This window comes from Myotis daubentonii, chromosome 5 (genome assembly GCF_963259705.1).
Source record: "Myotis daubentonii chromosome 5, mMyoDau2.1, whole genome shotgun sequence".
Lineage (NCBI taxonomy): Eukaryota > Metazoa > Chordata > Mammalia > Chiroptera > Vespertilionidae > Myotis > Myotis daubentonii.
Genome location: NC_081844.1, coordinates 59,150,552 through 59,174,305, shown reverse-complemented (window position 1 = coordinate 59,174,305; position 23,754 = coordinate 59,150,552). Strand labels below are relative to the sequence as shown.

The 23,754-nt window shown below is 45.1% G+C and overlaps 1 protein-coding gene across 8 annotated transcripts in view; it reads right to left on the bottom strand.

Moving 5' to 3' along the window:
• ZNF827 (zinc finger protein 827) overlaps positions 1 to 23,754 on the bottom strand; it is a 168,186-nt gene that overhangs the window by 55,242 nt on the left and 89,190 nt on the right. For all 8 annotated transcript variants that reach the window (XR_009453029.1, XM_059697914.1, XM_059697915.1 and 5 more), the window contains exons 7-8: positions 21,746 to 21,803; positions 4,068 to 4,171 (exon numbers count right to left, since the gene is read on the bottom strand). Coding sequence is in view for 7 of the 8 variants with exons in the window: in XM_059697914.1 (XP_059553897.1) it covers positions 4,068 to 4,171; positions 21,746 to 21,803 (162 nt within the window). In the remaining variant the exon portion in view is untranslated. The remainder of the gene's footprint in view (positions 1 to 4,067; positions 4,172 to 21,745; positions 21,804 to 23,754) is intronic.

Genomic DNA, 23,754 nt, shown 5'->3' with positions numbered 1-23,754 from the left:
TGACTCCGAATGCTGTGAGAGAATTCCATGGAGACCTACATTTCCCTTCACACCCGCACAGGTTGTGTTATTGTGTTTTGGCTTAAAACAGAGCAAACAGACTGTGACTTCAAAAGTCACACTAAGACACAGCAGAAGCGCCACACTGTGTGACAGCCATGCTCAGACAGACACTCTTCCCTCCGCAGCAGACACAGGCAGCTACAGGTGCAGGGGTCTGCCGTCCATTCAGAAGCACCGCCCGCCCCCCCCCCCCCCCCGTGCCCTGATGAGCACCCAAACTCAGAACCTTTCTTCCCTAACATAGATCTTCCACAGAGCGAGACAACTATGCATTAGATAAACTGCACGGAACTATACACGGCCTGTGATTCTATCTGCCCCAGAACAGGAAAGTTCTTCTCTTTCTTTTGCAAAATCACCACCAGCAGCACCACCACCCAGGGTGCACTCAGCATCTCTTCACAGCTTGAAGGGTATTCCGTCCAGCAGGTGACAGCAGCTTCTAAATCATCGCGTTATTAAGGACTCCTGGCGCTACCTCTAAGACATTCACGGCAAGTAAAGACCTTCGGTCTGGGCTCTCGAGCATTCTTTGGTTCGCAGGAAAGTCAGTCTAGAAAATAGTGGCAACACCAGAGGCCAAGGCACCGTGCAGCTTTGTGTTGATTCTGTTTCTCTGGCATGGTGGCAGCTGTGTGTCTCAGATACCATCTGCCGAAGGCACATGCCTAGTTAACTGTGCTATTCTCGATGTCTCCACAGCCCACGGTCCTCCCCACCCTTCCCACTTAGCTATCCCCCACACACTCGCCTTAAGTGAGCCTCCTGGGAGGGACGGCGCCCCTGTCCCATGGTCTCACTGCAAAGTGTTTGGAAAGAATTTCATCCCATGGGTAGAAGGGATATGAACATATGCCAATCTATACTGTTGAACGCATGCTATGGGTTCTCAGCATTTGCAAGAGATTTCTTAGATTGGAACTAGGCCCATGTAATCTCATTAATTACGGTCTCTACTAATTGGGAACCTGAGATAATTTTCCAGACTGACATTTATCTTGCATGAAATTCGTGCAAGAGTAGGCCTTCCTTCCCCCGGCTGCCAGCACCAGCTTCCCTCTGGCACCCGGGACCCGGGCTTCCCTCATAGCCCTGGCTTCGTCCGGAAGGTCCTCCAGAAGGACATCCAGTCTAATTAGCATATTACGCTTTTGCTATTGTAGATTATCTGTGGAAAGAAGTTTGCAAGGTACATAAAGAATAGAAGTAATATTTTAATGGTAAGGTTGAAAGCACCCAACAGAAGATTTCTAAGGACTCTGGGGCTTTTGTTGATATACTAACCACAAATTATTTTATGCTTAGTCACTAAAGCCAGCTGTCTCCTTCCTGGCCTCCTCATTTCTGCACAGTCACTGTCATTCCTTAAGTCAACCTGCTCATGGCACAGCTAGCCAGCCTCCCAGCCCAGTCGGCCACCCTTGCCTCCCCCACCTGCCTCTCCCACCCCCGCTTCCCTCTCACCCAGGCCCTCATTACTAAGGCTGCCCGAGCGCTGCGGTGTCCCCACTGAATCTGCTCTCTTGTCACGTCTTCTCCAGTGATTCAGCAATGTGCTGCCCACTTGGTCTTTCACAATTTTCTATATGAATTCGTGACTCTTATACTGCAGAACCTAAGATCCTCAACTCGAGCTTCAAATCTCCTTGTCCCCAGCACAGCATTTCAGCAGAGTACTCGAGTAAATGTAGGCCCACCACATCCCAGACCCCTGGCGCCTGATGTACTTTGAGATTCATACTTGTTCTGATTTTAAGAAGATAATATGGTGCACAATGCATATTTTTGCAACACTCCAGTGGGCCTTTATACTCAAGTATGTTGATATTTCTGCAATAAAATGCATGAATTCTACCCTTGGGCTAATACATAAAGACTGTAAATAGGCTCCCATTCGTTTGTATCACCGAGTAATTTCTTTTAAAAGTAATGGTTGGTAGAGCTTTTGGGCTTCCGAATTGTGGGTAAGGGAGTGGGGAGCATTAATTTAGTAGGGGTATCATGTCCAGTCATCACTGTCTGAACTTGAAAGAAATGTTTACCTGGGAAGTCTCCATGCTTCAATATTTTGTTACCTCAGATTGGTCTTCTCCACAATGAGTTCAAATTACTGAGGCTTTCCTTTACAAAACATGTCTTCAGCTTACAGGAACTTCGTGCTTACAAGGTTGTCCTTATCATTTTTAACTTTTTGCATTTTAACGCCACTTGCCAAGCATGGCCACCTTGCTTCTTTGTAAAAAGCCCCCGTGCTGTTGTGGATTTTAGTAAAATGTGAACATCACTTTGCTCATCCTCTGCCTGAAGAAAGGCTTTTTGAAGGACAGAGGTTGGCTCTCCCTCAGAATGGTGTATTTGCATTTCCAAAATCCCCGCTATGCTGGCTTTCCCCTCAACATAAGTTAACTTTTTAAGTTAACTTTATCTCATTCGTAATAGAAGTCTTCCAAGCAAATCACAGAAACGCCACCTGCACACAGTGAGACATGTACTGATATCACTCTTTGAGGTCAAGTTGTAACATGACCATAAACCCTTCTTAAAATATAGCCGAGCCCAGCGCTGAGGCCGCAATGCAGGGCCGGTGTATCCATCACGGGCGCGGGCTGGATGGGTAACAGCACTCCGACTTGCAATTCCTAGGCAGTTATTTTGACATTAGAAAGTCACAATCCATCAACTTAACAGCAGGGCGATAATTTGGGGACCAGGGAGAAGGCTATTCAAAAGGACACCGTGGGAAGTAAACAGTAGTTCAAAAAGCCCTGTTTGAGAATGAGACATCAACTAAGCGGAATTTCCCTCCACCCCTGGAACCGGGTGTCAGGTAATGTGTTTTTGTGTATGTGTGTTATTTAGGGTGATGGGACTGAAAAGTCCTGTGGAGCTAAAAAGCAGGCCGGCCCCTGGACTCTTTGGAGATGAGAAGAAATGGGTCTGCCATCACAAGATGGAAGGACGACAAAGCTGCCTTTTCCCAACCGTTTGTTAGATATCCCTTCCGATGACTTATGATGCCCACGCCAACATTTCTAAGATGCTGCTCGGCTTTTTCTGAATTACACACTACTCAGATCTCCAGCTGTCTGTTAGCCGGCTCCTCGGCTGTGCGGAGGACACCTGGACTTATTTCGGAAGGGGTTCCCGGCCAACACCCCTGCTGCACACGCACCGAGCCATGGGCTCCCACCGCTCTCCCAGACAAAGGAATGGGCGTGGAGGCCACCGAGAGCTTCTGAAGTTCTCCCTGTGGCTGGGAAGGAAGGTAGCCACAGCAGGAAGCTTCCTGGCTGCGGGATTGGTGTTGGGGTGGGGGGCGGGTGAGTAAGGAGCACAGGCTGCAGGGCAGTGGTTCTCAAATGTCCTCATTTCATGACAACTCTGAGGACACCCACGAGCCCTGAGGACGGTCATGCTGTTGATGAGGGGGCAGCAAACACATCTTTCTTTCTACTTGGAAAGGAAAGAGGAAGAGTAGGTAAGACATTACGTGCTGATGCTCAGATGGCAAAAAGGAGCGTTAGATGGATATATGCAGACAGTCTAAGGAGAGTGAAATCTGGGGCAAGATGGTCTCCACGGGAACTGGAGTGGGCTTTGCAGTGGCCCACACCCCACGGGGTCCTGACGGGTCCCGCCCGGGCCACCACCCTCCCCTGCCTTCCTGGCTGCCTCCCTGAAACACCGACAACGTGAAAAGCAAAGTATCTTCAGGGTACACTTCGCTATCTCAAAGATTAAGAACGTCAGGATACGAAGGAAACACCAGCAGGTAAACAACAATGGCTGCTGAAGCAGGCGAAGAGCTCTCTCACCGTCTGCATTTTCTCTTAGTGAACTTCTGTGGCTGCTGAAATTGAGTTCCTCCCTCTTTTTAAAACCCTGGCTTCTTCATATGAATAACGTCAACACATTCACTGAAAGCATCTGAAAATTCACACATTTCAGAAAAGTAATTTTTTAAGCGATCAATAGTAGAAGCAAAGCCAACAGTGTATCCATACCTGGCGCTGGTATTCTCCCGTGGAGAGCAGAGTCGCCGGGCAGCAGGTCTTTTGAATTGGAGGAGAATGGTGATTGTCTAAATGTATCTTCTGAAAAGAAAGGGCTGGGGGTCGGGGAGGAGGAGTGAAGTTTAGTAAATTAAAGTTATTTAAGGTACCCAGAGCAACAGCCCCAAACACACACACACACACACACACACACACACACACACACACACACACACGCACGAGCGCGCGCGCTGGATACTGTATTTTTAAAAATGGTGTTTAGAGACCATAAGAAGCTTGTGCTTAAAACAGAGAAAGTATATTACATCAGACAAGTCCCATATGCACATTCTGCTGCTAGTTTTGTATGTCAGGTGAATATATGACAGATGGTATTTGAAAGACGGTTAAGCCCGCAGTCAGGACAGCTGAGCATTGAATTTTAGTGTTGCATTATATCAGGGGTCCTCAAACTACGGCTTGCGGGCCACATGCAAATACAAATATTGTATTTGTTCCCATTTTGTTATTTTACTTTAAAATAAGATACGTGCCGTGTGCATAGGAATTTGTTCATAGTTTTTTTTTTAAACTATAGTCCGGCCCTCCAATGGTCTGAGGGACAGTGAACTGGCCCCCTGTTTAAAAAGTTTGAGGACCCCTGCATTATATGTTCTTCAAGTGTGTTAAGCCCAAATGAAGACCAACCATCTGGGTCAGAATCAGAAAGGCCTGTCCGAGGTTCTTCCCATAGGGGTGATAGGCTTGCCCTGGCTCACCCACATGCGGGCACCTGATCCCCTGGGGACCATCAGTGTGCCTTAGAAGGGCAGATGGCTGGAGTCAGGGGCTGTTTCACTGATGGAGACACCTCAATGGTCCCCCCAGATGCATCTTAGAATTGTCTTGGTTCGGAAGGAGTTAAAGCCAGCTAATGGGGCTGCCAGCAAGGATACCGGGAGTACCTTCATTTTCCATGAAACTGAGGCTCTGACTTGAGTGATTCTAAGTACGCCCAGTGACTCAGCTAGGACTGGAACCAGGGACACAAACACCCAGCCAGGTTTCCACTGATACCACAGCCACAGTGAGCACAAAGCCTTTGGATGCTTTTAATCAGAGGGTTTTAACCCAATCACACCATCCATCCATCTTCCATGCCTCAAACATAAACTGTATTGTGATCATAATAAGTATCGTGATCACATGTGAGAATACTGGAGTATCCAGCAGCATCTAAGAACTGGCAATACCTACTTATAACAGGGAAATTTTAATCCAGGGCACTGGGTACACAGGTGGTGGACAATGCATAGGGAGCAGTAAAGCAAGCCAGAGATAGGAAAAGCGGGAGGCCACCACCACCCTGAGGCTATAGGGACAAAAGGACTTAAATGGGAGCTGGGGCCACAGGGAAGAGGCAGCTGCTGCAGAAGAGGGAGGGAGGTAGAAACACCCTAGCTCTTCCTTAAGCCCCACCCCCATCTCCCATCAGAGCCTCTGATTGACTGAACCATCCCAGAAGCCAAACAGCCCGCAGGGATCAGGCCCCCTGCACACCCACAGATCATGGGAAAGAAAAGACAGGAGGGAGCCCAACCTAGGACTCCCATGATGGGTGCTGCTTTCTTAAAAATGCTGCAAGGCTATGGCTACTATTATTATATGTTATAAAGGGAACAGTAAGATAAAATAAAAGACATATAAATATGTTTAAGTAAAACGTACATTAATAAACATAGTTTTACAGGACAGTTAGGCTAGGTTTCATGCAACGTTGTGTTGCATACTTTTTTTTCTTTGTTATTTTTATCTTTTTCCCCCTTTCTTTATTAAGGTATTACATATGTGTCCTTATTCCCTCATTGCTTCCCCCCCTCTGCTTATGCCCCCACCCCCCTGGTGTCTGTGTCCATTCGTTATGCTTATATGCATGCATACAAGTCCTTCGGTTGATCTCTCCCCTTGCCCCCACCCTCCCCTGCCTTCCCTCTGAGGTTTAAGTATCTGATCGACGCTTCTTTTTAGTTATATCTTACACACACAAAAAAATTTAATAGGCTTAACAGTGAACTGGCTGTAGGCTAGCAGGCACTGGGGAGTGGGGAGACACGCCATTTTATGCCAAACGTCTCATAACCTGTAAATGATACAAACACTGAAAGGAAAAGGCCGTGCAGCATGGAGACTAAGAGCATGCGCTTGAGAGGAAGCAGTTCTGGGTTCGAACTCCAGCTCCCCCACTCAGGGCTGTGTGACCCTGCAAAATATTAAACTCTCGGAGCCTTCACTTCTTGTCTCTAAAATGGCCTGATAACAGTAACCAACCTCGCAGAGGAGCTCTGAGCACCCATCAAGATCCTCCATGGAGCATGCTTTTCCCAGTGCCTGGCAAACAGTAAGTGCTCCATAAATGTGAGCTGTTTTTTACTTGTATCTGCCTACCGAAAGGGGTGATAAGTGAAACATTCCTCACAAGGTGGCAAGAAGGGCCGTTTCCTTGACTAAAATGAATGAAGAAAAGGTTGCTCTGATTTGGAAGGGCCAGCTGACTGCTGGAGGGACGAGGTTAAGTTTCAATATTTCCATGCAGAAAACTGTTCAGAGTCAGAGCACTTTTAAAGATGTAGAGAGGATTGTTGGTCAAACCCAGAGTGTAAGATTTCTCAATTCCCACCTCCCTCATTCTGAAGCTTCCATAGGAGGCGACAGTGACATCCACGTGTGGGCAGTTCACATGGAAACCACAGGCTGGCCCTGGGCACAGGGTGAAGAGCGGGCAATGGGCCTGCCTGGTACTGTCACGCTGGCTATAGCAGTCACCTTGACATCGGAGAGTCCAGGGGAGCCCATGGAACTGTTCGGTCTGAAATGTGGAGACTTCCATGGGTCCCTAGAAGGCATCGAGACTATCACCCTTCTTGCCACAGAGAAACATGTACACTACCCTCGTTCCCTCGGGCTCACAGTAACCGGGAGGGCCTACACTCTGCCAGGCCCGGGAACAGATGTCAGGGAGCGCAGAGGCCTGTGACAGGGAACCGCCATGTAACTAGTGCTGAGGAAGGGAGGGTGCAGAGCTCCCTTGGGGGCTGGCCTGGCCAGGACGGCCTGCCTGCAGAAGCCCAGCTGCAACGCTTCGAGTTCATATCCACCCAGGCCGGGAGGTGGGAGTGCAGTGGGTTACACAGAGTTTGGATTAGAAGGATCTGAGGCTGAATTCCAAACTGGCCACTTAGAGAGTCAAGTGACCTTTTTCAAATCAATATCCTCTCTAGCCTCAGTTTCATCATTGGGAAAACGTTTAAAAATACCATCTCTATTAGGGTGCTATCCGGGTTAAATAAGACATTTCATGTTAAAGTTCTTAGTAGATGTACAGTAAAAGAGGAACATAGATATTGCTTACTAAGTATCTGGCACTGTTTTAAGGTGCTCTGTGTGTATCAACTTCACTTAATCCTCACAAGGACCCTGTGGGGTAGCTACCACTATTATTATCTGTATTTTGTACAGATGGAGAAGCTCAGGCACAGAGAAGTTAGATAACTGTCCATGCCATGAGCGGAGCCAGCATGTGAATCCAGGCAGGTTGGCGTCCAGGGTGCACTCTCACTCGCTAAGCTGCCTTTGTGCGGTCTCTTAGCATCTAGGCAACTCATGGACAACACAGAATCATGATGCTTGGAACGGACAGAACAAAGGGAAGGGAGAGGGTAGGAGGGATGAGGGAGGATGGGAGCAGCCACTTCAGTAAGCAGGATCCTGGGACACTGCAGGAAGACTGTATCAATTGAGAAGTTGAGCAAGTGAAAATAATTTTAGTCTTTACTTCTCTCTAGAAGTTAACAGATGCTCCACTTTTCGCATACTTCCACAACCCCGGGGATGGGGCAATTTGCAATCCTAACCCTTCTCCACTGCCTGTACCCACCGTTCCCGGGGGCAAGCTCCTCACTATTATTAAGCCCAAATGAAAAGGGAAGGGTAACGAGGCCATGAGGTGTTGGCCAACCTCTATCTCCACACCAATATGAAGCTCGTGGTGGCACTATGGCCACCTAGATTGGCATCCATGCCTCAGGAAGAGAAGGAGGGGGGCCCAACTCGGAGCATGCCCCGTGGAGCATGGGCTTGCTCAATGGTTTTAGATCCCCAAGAACACTGGTCATCTTTAACTGTGCCCATGCTCTGAGGACAGATGACCGCCCTGCAACTTCGTGCCGAGTGGTGTAATTTTTGGTGTTGGGATGGTGTTCCTTAAGCTCCTTTTCTTTTCCTGTGCAGGCCACCCACTCTCAGCAGTTGCCCAGCTTTGCGGTGGATGAAGCTGGCACCCTGTTCAGGCTGCAGTGACTGAGGGGTGGGAGAGGGCAGTGGGGAAGGAAGGCCCAGGAGGTGCCCAACACAGGATGAGCCGAGTCTGCATCTTCTCAGGGAAAAAAAAAATGCATGAACACACAGCTTCACAACATAGTCGTCCCTGACACACGCCTGTACTGGCCTCAGTTACCACTTCTTCCACAAAAGGAGCCAGTTTGTGAATGTTGCAACCTCTTACTTCCCGACTCTCCAGCTACCAGAACTTGAGTCATTTTACTATGAAAAAGCCTCTCCATCAAAAAGTGAGCAAAGGAAATGAAAAAAGGCAAAAACTGTTAAAAATTGATCTATGATCAATATATTTGGTTAAAAAGTTGGAAAACGAACAGGTTGAAACTAATGGTTAATGGGGGAGGTGTCTGTCACGTAGGGAACAAATCACCATCTACCACAACATACTCCCGTTGGCCCTGCACAATAACAGGTGACCTGGAAGACATAGCTGATTCATGTAAACATTCAGCACACACTCAGCAGCAGCATCTAGAAGCTGTGGGTGTAGAGTTAGGACTGCCCCACATGCCATTCCTTTTCCTGCTTTATGTTACTTAAAAAAGACAAAACTTTTATCTGTCCAACGTTCTTTTCTGGGTAAACATGAAATGGAGATTAAATGTGTATTTCTGTCGTTCTTCTGTAGAAAATCTACAGGTTAAAATACACGACTAGGCAATTCCAGGCATTAGACGGCCTGGGCTGTAGGGTCAACAGCACGGGGCTTCAGGACAAAAAGATTTACAGTTAATAATAAAACAGTCCATAAAAGATTATGGCGCTAAGTAGTGATACGTTTTGCTAAGTGCTGACTGTGCCACAGGGATCTCCACCTTTAACATCTGCGGGCCAACAGGGAGCTCGCTGCCCACAGAACAGCCGGTTTGCCACCCCTCCCGAGGGCCACCGTGAAAACCAAAACACCAAGGCGATTCTGGGTGAGATGCCATAGCAACACGGCACTGAGAGGAAAAGGAGAAGGTGGACACAGTATGTAAGGGAAAGTTAAGAAGGAAAACTTTGTTTAGTAATGACACAATAGTTTTTAAGGAGTGACAGAAGAAGTAATTTTTTTTCCTTCTAGAAGGCAATGATAATAACTCCTAGGACTGAATTTGGAGATGGCAAATTGAAAAGAAAGATTAAACATAGAAAAAAAAAGATCTTGCTCTATAATGGTTTTTTACTAAGAACACATAAGGATCTATGTATTTTAGGGTGGAATGAAATTCTATTAAATGTAAGGGTTTCTGTTACATCATCCTGAGTGATATTCTGACTTCAATCTCCACATAGACAAAATTTTCTTTAATGAATAAAAAAGATGGGGTATTTTCAAGTGAAAGTACTTGAGTCTCCATCCAGCTTCCATATTTTTTTCTGGGTAGAATATGTCTAAAAGAATTTGGACTAATTTTTAATATTTCTAAAATTGATTTTGGAGAGGAAGGGAGAGAAAGAGAGATAGAAACATCAATGATGAGAGAGAATCATTTATTGGCTGCCTCCTGCCTGCCCCATATTGGGGATCGAGCAGGCAACCCAGGCATGTGCCTGACCGGGAATTGAACCGTGACCTCCTGGTTCATAGGTCGACGCTCAACCACTGAGTCACGCCAGCTGGGCTGGGTTAACTTTATATTGCTTTGTTTTATTTTAAGAAAATGTAAAGAATAAACGATCTGACTCAGATATTTCTGAGAAGCTACATACGGTGAAAGGAGAGCCAGAAGCCCCAGTGCAGGCTGGAAAAGGGCCGTGGGAGCCAATGTGCCCTCCCTCTGGCTGCCCCTGGCAGGCCCCAGCATGGACCACAGCACCACATGCTATTTACCCCCTTGTTAGCGGGGCCTTTCTCAGTCTCTACTTAGTCCCAGCCATGAACTCAGCGCACTGAACCACTAGTTTTCTGTATCGGTATATCATGTTATTTTTAAAGAACTGAGATTCCATGTACAGGTGTCCCCCCCAAAAATGTACACACACTTTAACAGCTGATAGCGCAGTTTTGAAAATGAAACGTATTTTCATAAACACTCAAAGCGTGTGTATACATTTGTGGGGCCACCCTATATTTATCTAAAGCCATTGTGCTGGCATTTTTAAAGCTCTGACCTCTGACCCACTCAGACCTGAGACGGACCCAGCAGTGACACACTGTGTGACATTGTGAAGTGCACAGGAAACACTAGTTGAAAACAATCCTTCAAGCCTCCAAAAGCCGCAAGAAGACACGGTGATAGACCAAAGTTATTCCAAGAGTAAGTCTCACTCCAGTTCAAAGACTTTCTGAATGTGTGGAACAGGACTGCGACCGCGGAAATGGATACAGTAACTTCCATTTGGAATCTCCATGTATATATAACAAAAGTAAAGGAAATGACAACAAACCGGAAATGTTTTCTTTGAACAAAACCCAGACCTTGCTAACAATAACAGAATACAGTCCTTGCCAAAAACCAGAACGGGTTTGTCTTTTTTTTTTTTTTTTTAAAAAGCTTGTGCAACACATCGATGAAAAAGATGGGATTATTTGAAGATAAGAAAGAGGGGAAAATATTTGGATTAGTTATAACTACCTTCTCAACATTTCCTCCAGGACTTTAAGGTCAGAAGGAACTTTCTAAGAAGCAGGGGCAGCCTGCATGAGAATACACTCACAACTCAACAACAAAAATGTTGCCACTTTTTAAAAAGATATTCATTGTTTTAAAAAGACCAAATAAGATGATTTTATTTTCACCTTAATTATCACAATGAATGTAGCTTTCTTCACTTTTAGGTGGTGCTTATTTTTTCTCAAATGTGACCATCCTTGATTCATTTATTTGCTAATAATTTAAAATAGAATAATAGATGCTTAATATTTTTATATATCTATATGTTGTAACATATTTATAAATGATTATATTTAAAATATACAAAATGCTTAGATCCACAGATTTTTAAAAAGAATCTTGAACCCTTAAAAACCGGGCACAGCAATTGCTAAATGCCACACTGGACTGTGCGCGGTCCTCCTAGCTTCCACCTTGGGCTCTCGCTTTCATTTCGGATGAGAGATTGTGTAGCTTCATTTCTTGTGAAACGGACCCAGACATTGACCGTTTAGGTGGAAAAGTCAGTGCCCATTTTCCTATGGCCATTCCTGTCGTCAGTTAAAAAAGTAATTGATCATGAAAGAAAACACAATGTTAATGGTGCTCATGACAGTGTCCTTCCCTCCTCAATCCTGCAGAAACGAGGGCCCCTATTCCTGAATGGTTTTATTTATTTACTTACTTATTTTAATAAAAGTATCCAGGATGCAGGTCAGTGGGCACGGGGGTGGAGAAGAGTGCTCAAGTTTAGCAATGACTGGGCCCTGGAGGGTGCTGCTCAGTGGTTAGAGTGTCAGCCCAAGCACCGAAGGGTCTTGGGTTCAATTCCCAGTCAAGTGCATGTATCTGGGTTGTTGGTTCTCTCTCCACCCCCTGTCAGGGCACATGTGAGAGGTAACCAGTCGATGTGTGTGTCTCTCACATCGATGTTTCTCTCTCTCTGTCTCTCAGCCCCTCTATGCCTCCCTCCCACTCTCTCTGAAAAGCAATGGAAAAAATATCCTCTGGTGAGGATTAAAAAAAAAAGAAAAGACCGGGTTGGTGGTGTCTCTGACCTAATGACAACCCTGACCATCCAAATAGTAAATCCCCTATTCAAGTTTAAAATGGACACAACAGAGAAGACCTCCTTCGACCCCAGTGGACCAGGCCTGAAAGCCCGGTCATTGATCAAGTTCGGTGTACACATTTTCAAAGAAAGAACTGTAGTGAATAAACATGAATTAATGGCTATGCATTGGCAGGCCTCGGCGGGGGCATTTATCTACACACTGAGGCTGGCATTGCAGATTCAGTGGGTTCTAAATGGCGCTTGTGAGCAGATGGAGAACCAAGGTCACTCCATCATTCAACTACCCCTATGGGCACCAGATTTTCTTCTTTAATTTTTGAGGTGAGGAGAAAGCTAAGACGTGTTTCTTTCTCCTCCTAGTCCATTGACATGGCTGTGCACTTGGCTGGTGCCTATCAGCAGAACCTTCTCAGCAATGATAAAACCAATCAACTATATTGTGAATTTTGTAAGGTGTATAAAGGTATTGTAGAAAATATCCTTATTTTTTAGAGATGTATATCAAAGAATCTGGGAGTGTTATGATGTCTGGGATGTGATGTAAAATCTAGGGGGAAAGACTGGTGAAGTAAGCATGGCAAATGTTTGTTTAATCTGGGTGGTGGGATATGGTGATGTATTACATTATTCCTTCTACTTTGTTTTAAAATTTTCATCATTTAAAAAATCATCAGCAACAAACAAAAAGTTCAATCCACACAAACCACCAAATGAAATAATAAATGACAATGAAAGAAAATGCACAAAAGAACAAATACAAATGCCTCCCCCTGAACAAAATGCTTGATAACACTAGCAATCGATAAATAAAATGGTTATAACTAGAAGATATCATTTTTAACCTCCCAATTGGTAAAAACAAATTTTTAATGATAAAGCACAGAGATCCTTGAAATTTTCTCTCTCTTTCATTAGCTTATGGTAGAATCATAGATTCAACCTTTCTGAAAGTCAATTAGACAATTCATAGCAAACGCCTGAAAACTGTGAATGCTTTTGTCAGTCAATTTATTCCAGTACCGTTTCTATTACCAACAACTTAGGAAAACAAAACCAAACACAACCCTTCATACCCATTAACAGGAGGCTGATTAAGTCTGTTATGACATGCAAACACTGAATACTATGCAAACACGAAAAGAACAATATTGACATGAAAAGACTATATTGCTAGTGAAAAAGAGATTACAAAACTGTATATATAGTTGTAGTTGATTGTTATAGGAACATATATGTATATAAATAGAAAAAAATTCAGCCAGGATATGCAGCACCAACTTAGCAGTGGTTGTCTGGGTAGCAGGACTGATTATTCATGATTATCTTTTATTCTTTATGTTTTCCTGGAAACAAACGTTATTTTTAAAATTTAAACAAGCTGCTGTACGCCTGAAACTAATATAATAATGAGTGTCAACTGTCATTGAAAAAAAATAAAAATTAAAAAAATATATTAAGTTTTATGGTTTGGGATCCTTTATTTCTATTTTAAAAGAGACTCTTAATCTTTTAGGAAGTCACCCAAGGGATAACATTGAAGGCAATTGTAAAAGACATAGGCTGGTTATGATCCACCTAAGTTATGATCCCAGCAGGATCAGTCAAATTCGGTTGCAGAAGGCCGAAAGGTATCCAAGGAAGAGGCTGTTTCAAATAGCAGAACAATAGAGCACCTTAGGAAGAAAAAAAATATATTGGTGATTTAAAAATTTTATTTTCTTCTCTGAAAAGTACAAACACCTTCTATTTAGAGTTATCTTAGAGGCGGGCCAACCCGTACAACCTAACACCACATTTTCAAGGAACAATTCCTGTCGCAGCGGCTGGCATTCATTCGCTGTGCAGCCGGGAGACTTCTCAGGACAGGGAGCACAATGCCAGGCCTTGTGAGGGCCACTGTGCCCGGGGCCCGGCCCCGGGAGCCCGAGCCAACCGCAGGCCACGGAAGTGAACCTGCATGTCCGGCTTGGCTTGGCTCGGCTCGGCGAAATGTCAGCCTGCGAGGGCCCTGGATCTCCCGCAGGAATCTGCCTTTCTTCATAAACAAGGGCGGCGGGCCCTCGCTGAGGGAGCAGAGGACGGCGACCTCAGTCTCCCTGCAGGGACTCGGGACTTTGTCCCGTGGAAGCTCTCTAGGGAATGCCCGTGAAATGTGGGTGCCCCGGGCCGTGGCATCATCCCTGAGGGCTTTTCAGCCCTCAACGGAGGTCAACCCTTGAATATTTGATATCTTTCTAGTAACAACCATAGAGACAGTCTTGAGAGCAAATCCCCGACAAGAGGAACAGGAGTGAGGCTGGCCCCTCAGCCACACAGACCTTTGGGTCGTGTCACCTCTGCATCATCTGTCAAAGGTGTTCAGGAGAGAATATAGGCTCTGGGTGTCTACTGACAGGGACCTACAGATTTACACTGGGTTCCTGACTGTCCGGAGTTATACAAACAAGATGGGACCCTGTTGCAGGAGGAGGGACAGGGGTGGGAGAGCCCATGGAACAGGAAGAGGAGAAAGGCACAGCCCTCGTGCGATCTTGACAAGGAGATGTGAACTGGCCTCTCCACAGTCACACAACACAAAGCGGTTCTGGCAGTGTAGTTTCAACGATAACAGTTCAATAGAGATGTCACAGGGGCGCGAGAAAATGGCAGAGGGGGATCCCTAAGAACAAAGGAGTGTAGGGGTAGATCACAGTACTGAGAAAGGTTTGGTGAAATAAGAAAAAAGGAACCTTCAAACGGCAGCAATCCGCAAAGTTGTTTCAGACTGTTTTTATTTTAAGAAGTGATTCATTGTGTTCCAAGATTAGTTTTAATTTCTTTGAAAACTGAAAATGCAGAGGTCAGTTGAAGAGTGTATGGCCAATGAGAAGACTCTCAAGTCAACATCTGTGTTGTAGCAGCTGCAGACTGTGGTGCAGGCTGTGCCCTGCCCACGGAACCACATAAGGGGCATAATGACATCGTAGACATCAGAGGTTTACATATTTCCTAGGACAGTCTGCCAGTAGGTGGCAGTGTCTAGAGCAGGGGTGGGCAACCCCTGGCACGCATGCCAAACATGGCACGCCAGTAACTTTTGCTGGCACGCGAAACCTTCTCTTATAATCTTCCATTTACAATTTTTTTCTTAATATTGACTTTTTTATTTTTCAGATAAATTCAGTGTAGGTGAATCTTAGATAAATAAATAATTTTACATAACAAATTATCTTAAAGACCATAGACATGGATTGAGGAGAGAGGTGAAGAGCAATTTCTATGCCTCTGCCTTAACTCTCCCTGCCTTCCTAGATCCGACCAGTGTTTTAGTTTCATCCACATATGCTTGTGAATCTTTGTTCTCAGTGACGAATTTTGTTGTCTCATAAAAGGAGTAGCCTGACGGATAAAAGTAGTAGCTCGTGCATATCTCTGAAGGTCACGAAATATAAACCTGATGTAAAATCTCTGTCATCAGTGATGTAGCAGCAAAAGTCCCACTGATAATATCAAACGGAGTCATAAAGTTTTCTGTCGGACTATCAGTGTACATGTATACATTAAAAAATAAATGTATTTTTCATCATCATATACTGTGTTTTTGTCACTCGAATGAATTTTATTATTTCTTCACATACGTACACCTTAAGAGATATCAAGTAGGCGTAACATGTTCTCAAAAAATTAGGGTTGGCGTCAGAAGAATTTTGAGTCAGAGATTTTGCTGGTTTTGGCACGCATTCACAAAAAGGTTGCCCACCCCTGGTCTAGAGCAATGGTTCCCAACAGGGGGCACATGCCCCAGAGGGGGGCAATTTAATTTTTAAGGGGGGCAATTTGAGAATGAGTTATTAACAGTGATCTTTTTGCATTTCTTATGGTCCTAGGGGCCTCATATACAGTATATAAATATATAATGTGACATATTTATGCATTTCAGTTCTTTGTTATATGTTTAGAAACCTTATTTGCTATTTTTTCATATCACTTCATATTATTATTATTTTTTTTAACGATTTCTTCCTCAGTACTTCAACTGTCCTTTGTTCTTTTATTTTTCTCTTTCATGGATGCCATGTTCTTTGGAAGTTTGTTTAGACCAAAGTAATGGTCTTTCAGGCATCCTCCACATTAATAAGAACATGTCACAGGGGAGGGAGGCATCAAGATTTTAGAGATGCTTAGGTGGGGCTTGGCCAAAAAAGGTTGGGAACCACTGGTCTAGAGGAAGGGCACTTTTTCACCTAAGGATATTTTTCCATTGATCTTTTAGAGAGTGGAAGAGAGAGGGAAAGACAGAGAGAAATATCAATGTGAGAGAAACACATCTATTGGTTTGCTCCTGCATACACCCCGACCAGGGCCCAGGATGGGGAGGAGCCTGCAACCAATGTACATGCCCTTGACCGGAATCAAACCCAGGACCCTTTGATCCACAGGCTAGAGGAAGTGCACTTTAAAAAAGTTGCAATGGCCCACCAACAGCCTTGACCTCACTAAAAAAGCACTGAATATCCTAACCAAAGGATATACTGCCATGAAATTAGCAGTAATTTCCATATTTTAGAAATAGAATTCTCAGTGTATTTAATCTTAAAGCCGTGAACTGTAAAGGGTTAAGAGAATCTGAGGAAAGCAACTCAAAAACCACCAATTTCATTTGCTCCCTTTCCTGTTTTCTTAATTGCCTCCGTCTAACCCAGAGTTCTTTATGTGTCATCTTTTACTTTTTAAGGTAATGGAGCATTGTTCTTTTGTGCCTTTCAAAAAACGTAAAGGGAAAATTGCACAAATTGAGGCAGCACATTATACTTTTACAAATTTGTGCAATTTCTATTACCGAATCATAAATATTTAAGGACATTTCATCCAAACCCACACACGGGGAAATTCTATATTGAACACTTCCAAATGCATATGTTTCTCAGTAAACACTGTAAGTGCCATTATCTAAATCACAGAAAAATAGCCTGCATTTCCAATTTTGAAAATTGTGCAAATTAAATGTTGGTCGGCACAGCATGATATAAATCTCCCTTTCTCGGATTTTCTCCACTTCTGCTTTTTAGTCTAGTGAGGGGAAAAAGGACAATTCAGGTAAACACTTCCTTGCTTTTGGAATAAAGTGTGCCAGGTGTGAGAAGTTTTTCTTATAGGCCTGCAATCTTATATCCCCAGGGACACTGAATTATTAATGGGGAAAGGAGAACAAATAACCAAGAGAGGGTTCTTGGCAGCCATTGTTTGAAGTCCATGGTGTTATACAACATTGAGCATGTCCAATTCACCTGCCAGGAGCTATCTGACTCTGACTCTAGGGTTCCATTTTCCTATTTCGATCTTATCCTGCACCTGGCTGGGTGATGGTCCATGTCAGAAGATGGAGATCTTTTTATTCCATTAAACTTTGGGATCTGGTTATGATATCACGCCTCATATATTTTCATCAACAAACAATCATAGTAGCTGGTTATTTGGTCCCTGTGGAATCCAGGCTTGTGCGGGGGAAGGAAATAGAAAAATCAAAGATTTGGTTAATCTCTTAAGGGTTCAAGCCTTCTGTTCTCATGGTTCTGGCTGGTCTGCCTTCCCATCTCATTTGTCAGGTCGGATGGCGTTAAGAACACTCCGTCCACACACTATCTCAAAGGAGACACACGGGCTTCTTTACACTTGGATTGAATTTTCTAGACTCTAAGGTTAAACAGGCAAAGGAACGGCTGTTTTAGCATTTCCAGTGACGTCCCAACCAAGGGACTGATGCGATGGAGGTGCCGGAGGAGGGCATGCACGAGGGAGGAGGGGTGAGGTCAAGGCACTGGTGAGCAGGACCACATGAGCCAATCATTCTGGCTGCTACATAGATTGATTTTTTCTGCCTGGCCACATGGTGCACTTCGGTGATTGTGTTCCTCCTTTACTTTTGGGAAGATGATCCCAATTTAAGCAGTTGAGTCTAAGTTTTTAGGATTAAAAAAAAAAAGACATTCTTAAACCAGTTCTTAAAATGTCTGGGATTTGCTTCAAAATAATCCAGGGAGAGAGAAGGGAACCAAAAGGAGAGGATGGATGAAATTATATGGGTTATGATAATTGCTCAAACTGAAGGATGAGTACATTCTGTAGTTTTGAAACTTTCCATTGTAAGAGTTAAAAAACAACAACACAACACACAAAACATGAGGCAGAGCACCAATGATCCAGAACGTGCTAGTTATTAGTTTCAACCTTTAGCTTCACCTAAGCCTCTTTTTAAACATTGCTAACAAGGAATGCTGTCTAACATCATTTTCTCTTTCCATATCTCCCCACCTTAGAGGTAATAACAAACAGCGGGATTGCCAATGGACAGCCGGGACCAGGGCGGGTGTGATGAGGAGGGAGGTGTAGTCACGGCCCGTGTGGGATGGAGAGTTCACTGTAAACACATCCACGGGCGTCATGTTCTCTTGGTGCCCGGCAGGGAAATCAGCACCCCCAAGTCTCACTGGTCAGCACATATAGAAATGCCAACCTATAGAGCAGCGGTTCGCAACCTGTGGGTCGCGACCCCTTTGGCAGTCGAACGACCCTTTCACAGGGGTCGCCTAAGACCATCCTGCATATCAGATATTTACATTACGATTCATAACAGTAGCAACATTACAGTTATGAAGTAGGAACGAAAATAATTTTATGGTTGGGTCACAACATGAGGAACTGTACTTAAAGGGCCAGAAGGTTGAGAACCCAGGTTTCATCCTGGGTGGCTACACTTTTCCTTAGTTCTTGTGGTTAGAATGAGAATCAAGATCAATAATGATAAACACTTGTGGGGGAAGCCATGGAGGACAGGGAGAGTGTCAGCTCCTTTCTTCAGTGTGGCCTGAATTGTCTCTCCCCTCATCCCCCCAGGTGTCAGACCCCATGAGCAGGAAGTGTCACTGAATGAGGAGCTCATGCATCCATTGGTGTTTGAAGGAGCTTGATCGGAATACTTCCCTGGGAGCAGCACCCCAGGGCCTCCCTTCCCCATTATACTTCACTGTTAAATTACGCTCCGTCTTAAATGTGCCTGGCAACTCGAAAACACGGTAGACTCTGAACTTGATTCCAATCATGAGCCATTGTTCTGTACAGTCAGAGGCTTCTAGGAAATCAAACATGAGAAATCTGATAACTATCCAAACATCCCACTAAGTCCTTGCAAATCTGGAGATATGGAAATGTGGAGATGATGCAGATCTTTCTGAAAAGTATCCCAAATATTACCTTAAAACATAACCTGTAAGTTGACCTTGTGCATATGAAATAAACCAGGACTCAAAAAAGGAGAGAGTTGGCGTTCCCCCTCCCACCATCCCTGCTATCAGTTAACTCAGGTTAAAGAGGATTTCTTGGCACAAAGTAGCTCGATTCTATTTCACCTGAAGTAATGAGGTGAGAGGGTAAAAAAGAGGCCTATTTGAGGAGAGGCTAATTGAGTAAGTTGCCGACTCAAAGGAAAAATAAAAACACACGGAGGGTTTTGTAGAAAACAATAAACCAAGAATTCTGTAATACTGATTTCTGAGCACTATTGCATGGGGTGGGGGGCGGGGAGGGGGGGTTATAGGCAGCACCTCTTCTTTTACTTTGGGCAAAAGATCTTATTTCTTCTTGCTCCCTTCAGGAGGAGGGTTTAAGGATTGCTTCATTTTTGCCAAATGGCTAAAAAACGTTCTCTTCGATCCTGTAATTATGCTCTAGCTCCAGCCAAAGCAATTAAGGCTATGAGGCTCATTTCACTTGTTTGGGGTTAGTTCAAACCTCCTCTCCCCTCTTCCCAGAGAACACCTGAAAATCATAAAATAACGTGGTCTTGCTGCATACCTTTCTGTGATATAAATATTACAACGTAAGCTTAAAGAGCAGCAGGCAGCAGAGGACCCCCGCGGGAGATGCTGCTGGGGTCCTGATCCCCCCCTCCCCCCCCGGCCGTGCACTCTCCAAGTTGCTGGGAGTGTGGGCTGCTCACTGCCCTCACCTTCCGCGCCCCCGCCCGGGGCGGTCACATTTGCCCCTGCTGAAGTCCGAGAATACTACAAATACTACGTGGCTGCAAGGAGCTGTCCCCTTGCTTTGAAGCAGGATTCACTCTGGTGCAGTCCATCTTCCAGAATTCACTGTAGGACAGAGCAGAAGCTCGAATCCAGCTACAACCAATGCTTGCTCAGTGACCTGCCTTCCTCTCCTGCCCCTGCAGGCTCTGGAGAGAACACTCCTTGATAAAGCCCTCCACAGCCACACCCGTCTCAGGCTCTGCTGCCAGGGAACTTGGCCTGCGACACTTCGAGAAACCCATGGAAGCCAATGAAAAGGAACATTTACTGTTTGTAGCCTGCCACCTTCCGATGTGTACCAATCTGGCCCGTTTCATGTGTTTAACCCATAGACACAAGCACACACACTAAATAGCCTTCGGAGTGCAGGCAGAAGGTAGGCTGGACTCTACAGTGGCCCACATGTCCTATCTGAGCATCCCACTTTATAGAGGAAACAGACTTCCCACCGGCCAGACCCATTTCCCAGTGCAATGCGCAGGCCAGACCGCAAAACCCATTTCCCAGCCCTGCCCTTATCGGTGGAGACCAGGCTAACACCACTCTCCTGCTCTGTTAGCGGGAGCGTCCTTCCCTAACACTCTGTCATCTCTGTGTGAGGCAGGCTGGCTCTGTGCTCATTATTACTGTGTGATGTGTGGTGTTCTTCAGTTCCAGTTCATAGAATGAAAAAGAAAACACAATTCAGGTAAGGTTTGACTGATGATGCTGAGGTCAATCCAGACCACGTCAAAGAGAAAAACATCGTGTGTCTCTTGTTGCAAGAATTAAAGGCACAAACTAATCAGTGCTCCCATGAGGGAGCACCCAACTTTGTTCAGGGAAGCCAAATTATTTGGCTTAAAGCCTTCGCATCTTCCCGGAGCAACTCATCCGCAGCGGCGGGGTCTGCGCTTGCTGGCGCTCACCTCAACCACTCAGAGTCCGATGGCCAGCAGCACTGGCTGGTCCCTCCTATTTGGCAGCCTGATGGGGCGCCCACTCTGGCCCACCTCCTCAAACTGCCTGTAGCCAATGGCAAGCTTCCTTACCCACAGTTGTTAGCGGTATCGGCTTTCCTGCAAGGTTTTTTATTTTTAAAGCACTGTCTTTCTTCTGCTTTGTACCTTTTCTGCCCTCCTACTAATACCATGAGATAAAACGCTGGGATTTCCTTGGTGACTGATTGTCAGCCCACAGCCTCAGACCTACGTAGGTGCAGCTACAGTGAGCACTGGTCTCCACCCAAGCAGGGCTGTCCTGAGACGCAGATCCAGCTCCCAGCCTCCGCTGGGCCACCCATTATACTCTCAGGCCCAGAAACTTCTGCCAAGAAAATAGTACCTGCTTCACAAAGTGACCATCAGGAGTAGAACACAGAAGCATAAGGGAACTCCCCAGCAAAAGACCCCTCTTGGATGTTTGATAAATATTAATGGCCCCCCCTTTAGTGTCCTCGCTTGCTGTATTGTTTCCACCAACCAAAGTTCTCACACAATACGGTGGTCAAGGGCATGACTCCTTCGAACCCGGTGGGGGAACATGGCTTGGGGAACAGTGTTCGACGTGGGTGTTCTGAGGGCCCCCACATCAAGCACCTACCTGGTGGTCGTGCGGATGGTGTTTTCTTTTGTGTGATTGTGCTCTTTGCTCACTTTTTCTGGAAGGAGAGAGAATGAAACACGTCTCTTAGGTCATCCACACGCAACTGTGTCTTTAAGGCTTCAGCCGAAAGAGCCTCACCATTTCTCTCCCGTGGTTTTCTTTTTGGTTTCTCTTTTAAACAGCTGAACCCTCCCTGTCTCATTGGTAAAGACAACCATCAGAAGCATGTAGATAGCATCCACAACAACATGATTGAAAACCAATCAAAGGGAACGGTTTCCAACAACGTTCAAGTGTGTTGTCTGGTTTTAATCAGGCCTGAGGAAGTACATGTACACACACACACACACACACACACGTGCACAAAGATAGTGATTTCTACTGGATCTTTCCCCGGCTGAAAATTTCTGCTCCCCTCTGATTCAGCAGGAAAACTGCCGTTGTTGCAACCGTTCCTCTCCTGACTTCGATGGCAACCTTTGCGCATTCTGTACAGTCGGCCCTTTTGTGAGAGGGGATATAAAAACAGCCGTAAGACCTCTGGGTGCTGCGGCCACCGAGCGCTGGCGCTGATAAATGTCATGCGGGACGCAAGCTATCCTTAGACAAGGAGAGGTAGACCCTCCCTGCCTCTGTCTTGAGGTCTGTCTCTACCAGCTGTCAGGAGTTATTTAATTAGCTTTCAAGAACACAAAAGCTGAACTCTGGCCTCCCCCACGCAGTTCAAATGTGAAGATTCTGCCCTGACTGTCACAGCTCTCAATGGCTTCTTTTAAGTGTCCAGAGAAAACCCGGCCAACTCTACAAGGGTTTCAGGTTTCAACGGCAGGGCAACTGAAAAAACCACCTAATCTTAACGGATTTGGGGAAAAATTTCAACAAAGACGGACCACATCTGTTCCATGCTCTGTAACAAGAGTCTGGAGCTGCTGCACGCCAGTTTGCAGGGACAATTCCTTTCTGTCCACTCGCCAGTGACAATGAGGGTGAATTTAGATTCCCAGGCAGTGTTCTTTTAGAAAGCAGGAAATCGGGGCTAAATGACTTGCCTGAGGTCACCCGGGCAGTTGTGGCAGCGCCAGGGTGAGAACTCTCAGACACAAAGTTTCGAGCTGATGGCAGACTGTGATAATGGACTCTCAGAGACGAGACTCTGAAAAGAACCTCACAGGCCCCACTTGTGCCAATTGTAACTGCTAAATCATCGTCCAAGTTATACTGTTTTTAGAGATTTTTAAGCCTATATAAAAAAAGCACCTTGCACATTTTGGAGCTTACAAAGATCTGTGTCCTCTTGAGCGGACAGAATGAACTATTTCCACCATGGCGGAACTCTGCACAAAAACAGTCCTTGATTGAGAACCCGGAGGCTTCCATTTTCGGCACCAACTATAGTGTCACAGGTGTGGGGGGTGTGACTGGGCCAATGGAAGGCGGACTATCATGGTGGCACACGGATTCTAGCTTCTTTTCTCTTTCCTGGTATTTTTCTTAGCGGGAAAAACTAGTGAATACTTAAATAATGAGGAACTTAATGGGTGCTTTAAATTTGTTATCCATCACAAAGAACTCATCCAACATTAATAAACTTTACTGGTGCATGGACTTCAATATATAGACCTGACTGTGGACAAGGGAGGTCCCTCTACGTAAATCTAAATCTAATGCGTGTTCATATCATCAGCCTCAATCATGTTCAGACAATCTGTTAAGGACAGAAGTATGCAATTTGAAAGAGTTAACAAAGGGAAAAATGTAGGTACTAGAACTCTCAGCTATTCTATCTAGACCCTTAGCCAAGCTGGTAATTACTGCACTTTTGAATTCCAAGTATTTGAAGTAGACACAGTTGGTTTACAGAAAACCTTCTACTAGGCTAGAGCCAGAAAGAATCCTCACTCTTCAACTTTTGCTTTTTCCGTTCCTTGATTTTTTTTATTTTTTTTTTTGGCGAGATACAGTACAATCTCATTAATTCAGACCACACTAATTTGGAATTCATGATA